Here is a 4,687-nt window from a genome sequence, read left to right on the forward strand (position 1 = left end):
TGACAGCGTGCTGAACCGTAAGTTCCCTAGGGATGGCGTTTTAAGCAGAAATCTTTTTTAAATTCCATTTAGTACCACACCCCATGCGAGCGTTTATAAATCGCCAGTTGTCTTATGGTTTGAAGAACAAAATCACTAGCGAAGGTGCTTTAAGCATACTCTTCAATTCTCTATTTACATGTAATTTTTAATAGATTAACCACAAAGGCCGGTAAGGTGAATACAAAAGGTAACAAGCCTTTAGGGGTTACCACCTCTATGTAGTATGTACCATGTAGCTTGTGTTGTGGCTTTCATTAAGTATTATGCACACACAAGTGGTGCAACAAAATTTTGTAATGGATTGCTCGAATGTGGTTGGTGGTGTTGTGGCTCAAATGTGGTTCGTGGTTTGCCAGTGACCATGTATGAGTTGGGGTTGGTCCACACAACTTACACAATATTCAAATTTCATGATGGCCATGATAATTTCTTGCCATATGGTAAACATACAACAATGTGTAACAACGTTAATTAACATCACATCAAGACTTGACTAAAAATAGTTCCAACAATAGTGATGATTTCTTGTATGTCAGCATGACGATACTGAGACCTGTAAAAGAATAAGCAGGCACTGAAGTTAACCTTAAATTAAACACTCATGCAACTGACCTGGAACATCGGTCACAACACCAAAAACACTTGTTTCGATATCTGATGACACAATCTAGCAGGCACTGAATTAAAAGAGAATGTACAAAAAATCAATATGCCGGGCTGTGTCAATAATAGCATGGATAATCAAAATGAACAAAAATTATATCCCAGGCTAAGTGAATGAATAACATAACTGTTGGGTAAGCATGTTAAACCAGAACATTAGGACATTAGTCAAACCAGAACATTAGGACATTAGTCAAACAAAAGTACGCTATCACAACTTGGTCATAATACAATGTTTGTACCACTGGACTTCACACTGGTTGCCCAAAAATTGTGCCATTCTGGGACAACAGCATAATATTATGAAACAAATAGTTACTACAACACAGAAGGCTTACTGTTGCACTGTCTACACTGATATACCATAATTTAAAAACATAACAGGTGGGCATTAAATACAATACACTTAATATCTGGGTACTAGGAAAAAATCACTAACATCACAACATGTAAACTGACCTGGAAATTAACACCCTTGATGCCACTACAGTCTACACTGGATACTTGTTCGAACCCATCAACACTATGCCTGATACATCTGAGTAGATTGACCTGCAAATTCACTTCACTAGTATACAGTGATAATTGATAACTGCAAAAACAACAATTGCAATAATACAATTCTTCTGCACGTCAACTGACCTGAAATTCATGACACTCAATACCGAGACCTGTAAAAGAATAAGCAGGCACTGAAGTCAACCTTAAATTAAACACACATGCAAACTGACCTGGAACATCGGTCGCAACACCAAAGACATCTGTTTCGATATCTGACAAAACAATCCAGCAGGCACTGAATTAAAAAGAGAATGTGCAAAAAATCAATATGCCAGGCTGTACCAATAAAGGATGAATAATCAAAATGAACTAAAAATATATATCCCATATGCAGGTTAAGTGAGTAACATAACTGTTGGGTAAGCATGTAAACCAGAACATTTGGTCATTAATCAAACAAAAGTACGCTATCACAAACTGGTCACTGATAATTGATAACTACAAAAAGAACAATTGCAATAATACAATTCCTCTGAATGTCAACTGACCTGAAATTCATGACACCTGTATCTTTGTTCCTGCATGGTCTCAACTTACATATGTACCATGATCACATTCAACTGCTAGTGGATAAACCAGTATGACCAGATGGCCTGCAAAAACCAACAAGCAGGTGTTAAATACAATACACATACCTAAAGCCTGGAATATGAAAAATATTATATAAGCATTATTCCACACTGATATAGTAATAGATTATAGGATGTTGTGGAACTTGCCTAAACGTGTAAACTTGAACATGAGGACAACCGCATAATCTGGACACTTGGAATTGTCCAATACCTGATGAACCGCAAGTAGATACTAATGACATTCACTTCAACATTTTATCCCAGCTGGGTGAATCTCTTGTAACTGAGTAAAAAGGTGTTTATTTTCCACCTGCAACCAAAGTTCTACATTTCTGTGGTTGGGTGTACATAAACTGACCTGGAAAATCAGTATGCCATAGGGGTATGGAAATGGTTCCTTTCCTTCTGTTGTGACATTACTTACAGCTGACTGGTAAATGATCATCGATGTCCCCATGGACCCCAACAATGAGTAAACCAACAACTTCACAAGTTGGAATGAATTTCCTTTCAACATCTGGTGGACAGGTCCAAAAACCATATCGCACAAACACGGTGAATCAGTGTGTGGCGATGTGACACATTGCACAAACTTCACTCCTCGTTTCGTTAGCATTCAAGACCGGCATATATCATAGAGTCCCTCAGTATTCTTGACTCTTACTTTTTCAAGCGTTGCTCAAGCGATGTAGTTTCTCACGAGGGGCTCGAGTTTCTCAGTAAAGTCGAGCTGATTAAAGTACGCCTCACCATCCAGTTACATTCTTAAACCATTCAATTTAAAACCACGTATCATGAGTGTCCGCTTAAGGTAATTAGGGACTTTCCACGAGATTTCCCCTAAATAGATCACGTGTTAGTTGTCAATCTGGTGGATTCTGGTGGTATACATGGTTCAACAATGCGGTAAGTGTAGTATAAGCTGTCAATGAATAATTGTTTGTACACTACTAAACTAAGTTATTTTTGTGTGATAAGCATGCTTGAGGAAGGGTCTGGGGGACGAGACTAATGTTTTGACAGCAGTTGATGGACAGCAGTTGATGATGGCCAGGCAAAGAACTGCGAGAAGAACTACTATGATAGTATGATAGTAGGGAAAAATTCCCACCCCTATAGCTCTGCCTAGGGGCATTAACTAGCATTATCTACAGCTACTGTATTATGTTGCTGTCTACAGCTACTGTATTATGTTGCTGATATGTACATTCAGGCCAAGAATAAAGGTGAAAGTGGTAGTAAGGCTCAATCCTATTATTCTGCTGAACAGGCAAGGGAGTCTGGGACTCTGGGGACATGTTCCCTCAGGAAAGTATAAGTACTACAACTTTTTTGTTTTAATTGCTTCATCAAGTATAAAAATTTCAGTCAAAAGGTGATGATCGAGCTCTGGTCTTATGCACTGGTTGGAGTGGTTGTATCGATACTGCACTGTGACATCCTTGAGGGGTTAGTGCTGGCATTGTCCATGGCAATACTATTCCATCTCCCCGAGTCTTGATGATTGAGTCCTTCATTCCTTTCTCTGCTGCTCCAATCCTGAAGTTGTGACCACAGTCAAAAGGTGACGATCGAGGCTCTGGTCTTGCATCTATACTGTACTGCAACACCCTTGAGGGGTTAGTACCGGCATTGTCCATCGCAATACTGTTCCATCTCCCATATACAGGTCTTGATGGTTGAGTCCTCTATTCCTTTCTTTGCTGCTCTAATCCTGAAGTTGCGACCAAAATATTAAAAAATGGTTAAATGATTATGATGATAACAATTACAAATGTATTTATAGCTGTGTAGCAACTGTGAACTAATTAGGCACTTGCAAGTTTAATTAGGTGTCTGAAGCATTTAACATGCACAGATATGAGATATATTCATCACGTGCAGGCAGTAAAGATAAATTTACTCTAATAGAACAGTCATACTACACCGTAAATTCATACTTCCGAATTTACGGTGTTATGAAACAATCATTATTATGTATGGATTTTACTGACTCTCCAAGATAATATTCTGCATTAATGTTAATTGCTCATTTCCAAAAAATTACCTTTTAAACCAAATATAGAGTCTATCACTGACAAAAATGAGTGATATCCACCCCAAAAACACCTTCGCTGTAAAAAAGGCGCGCCCAAGAAACTACAAGTACCTGGAACCCAATGTAAAAAACAAAAAGAAAAATCAGCTTAGCTGAGGTGAAAAGTAACTGGTAACTTAAAGAGCTAATATCTGAAGCGGCCAAGAATACAATTACTAAAGTTTAATCCATGCAAGAACACCTTGGCTATAAAACAGGTGTATACACGAAAGTAACTGGCAACTGAAATGGCTGATATCTGAAGCGGCCAAGAATGAATGGTCATATACAACTAATTCAAAAATTTAACACTGAACCTTTATAATTCAGCTGTGTTCTATATTCACTCTTGCTGCATCGTAAAGTAATTTCTTTTAACTCTAATTGGCTGGTAATTTGGCCGCCTTTTTTTGCTCTATTATACTGACTATTAAAAAAGGCGGCCAAATTACCAGCCAATTAGAGTTAAAAGAAATTACTTTACGATGCAGCAAGAGTGAATATAGAACACAGCTGAATTATAAAGGTTCAGTGTTAAATTTTTGAATTAGTTGTATATGACCATTCATTCTTGGCCGCTTCAGATATCAGCCATTTCAGTTGCCAGTTACTTTCATGTATACACCTGTTTTATAGCCAAGGTGTTCTTGCATGGATTAAACTTTAGTAATTGTATTCTTGGCCGCTTCAGATATCAGCTCTTTAAGTTACCAGTTACTTTTCACTTCAGCTAAGCTGATTTTTCTTTTTGTTTTTTACATTGGGTTCCAGG

The 4,687-nt window shown here is 37.8% G+C and overlaps 1 protein-coding gene across 9 annotated transcripts; it reads right to left on the bottom strand.

Annotated features, from left to right (window-relative positions):
- Window positions 1-442: 442 nt before the first annotated feature.
- On the bottom strand, window positions 443-3,500 carry LOC136245629 (uncharacterized). 9 transcript variants are annotated; one of them, XM_066037125.1, is made up of 9 exons: window positions 2,197-3,500; window positions 1,986-2,148; window positions 1,755-1,859; window positions 1,549-1,704; window positions 1,437-1,501; window positions 1,348-1,376; window positions 1,165-1,297; window positions 655-719; window positions 443-595 (listed from the first exon to the last, which is right to left on the bottom strand). In XM_066037125.1, the coding sequence occupies exons 4-9, from the start codon at window positions 1,631-1,633 to the stop codon at window positions 520-522; spliced, it is 453 nt and encodes a 150-aa protein (XP_065893197.1). In that variant the 5' UTR covers window positions 1,634-1,704; window positions 1,755-1,859; window positions 1,986-2,148; window positions 2,197-3,500; the 3' UTR covers window positions 443-519. The 9 variants fall into 9 exon arrangements, 8 of the variants coding, with proteins under 8 accessions (XP_065893197.1, XP_065893198.1, XP_065893196.1 ...); XM_066037126.1 differs by lacking the exon at window positions 1,986-2,148 and having other exon boundaries at window positions 2,503-3,500; XM_066037124.1 differs by having other exon boundaries at window positions 1,755-2,148.
- Window positions 3,501-4,687: the final 1,187 nt, after the last annotated feature.

The sequence above is a fragment of the Dysidea avara genome, chromosome 15 (genome assembly GCF_963678975.1).
Source record: "Dysidea avara chromosome 15, odDysAvar1.4, whole genome shotgun sequence".
NCBI classification, from domain to species: Eukaryota; Metazoa; Porifera; class Demospongiae; order Dictyoceratida; family Dysideidae; genus Dysidea; species Dysidea avara.

Bases quoted from the DNA above. Each gene is read 5' to 3' on its own strand.
- LOC136245629 (XM_066037126.1), bottom strand. From the start codon at position 1,633: ATGCTTACCCAACAGTTATGTTACTCACTTAACCTGCATATGGGATAT. The intron at 1,377-1,436 runs GTCAGTTTGCAT...ATTCTTTTACAG, and splicing joins TGTTGCGACCGATGTTCCAG to GTCTCGGTATTGAGTGTCAT. The intron at 1,298-1,347 runs GTCAGTTGACGT...TTGTTTTTGCAG, and splicing joins TTGAGTGTCATGAATTTCAG to TTATCAATTATCACTGTATA.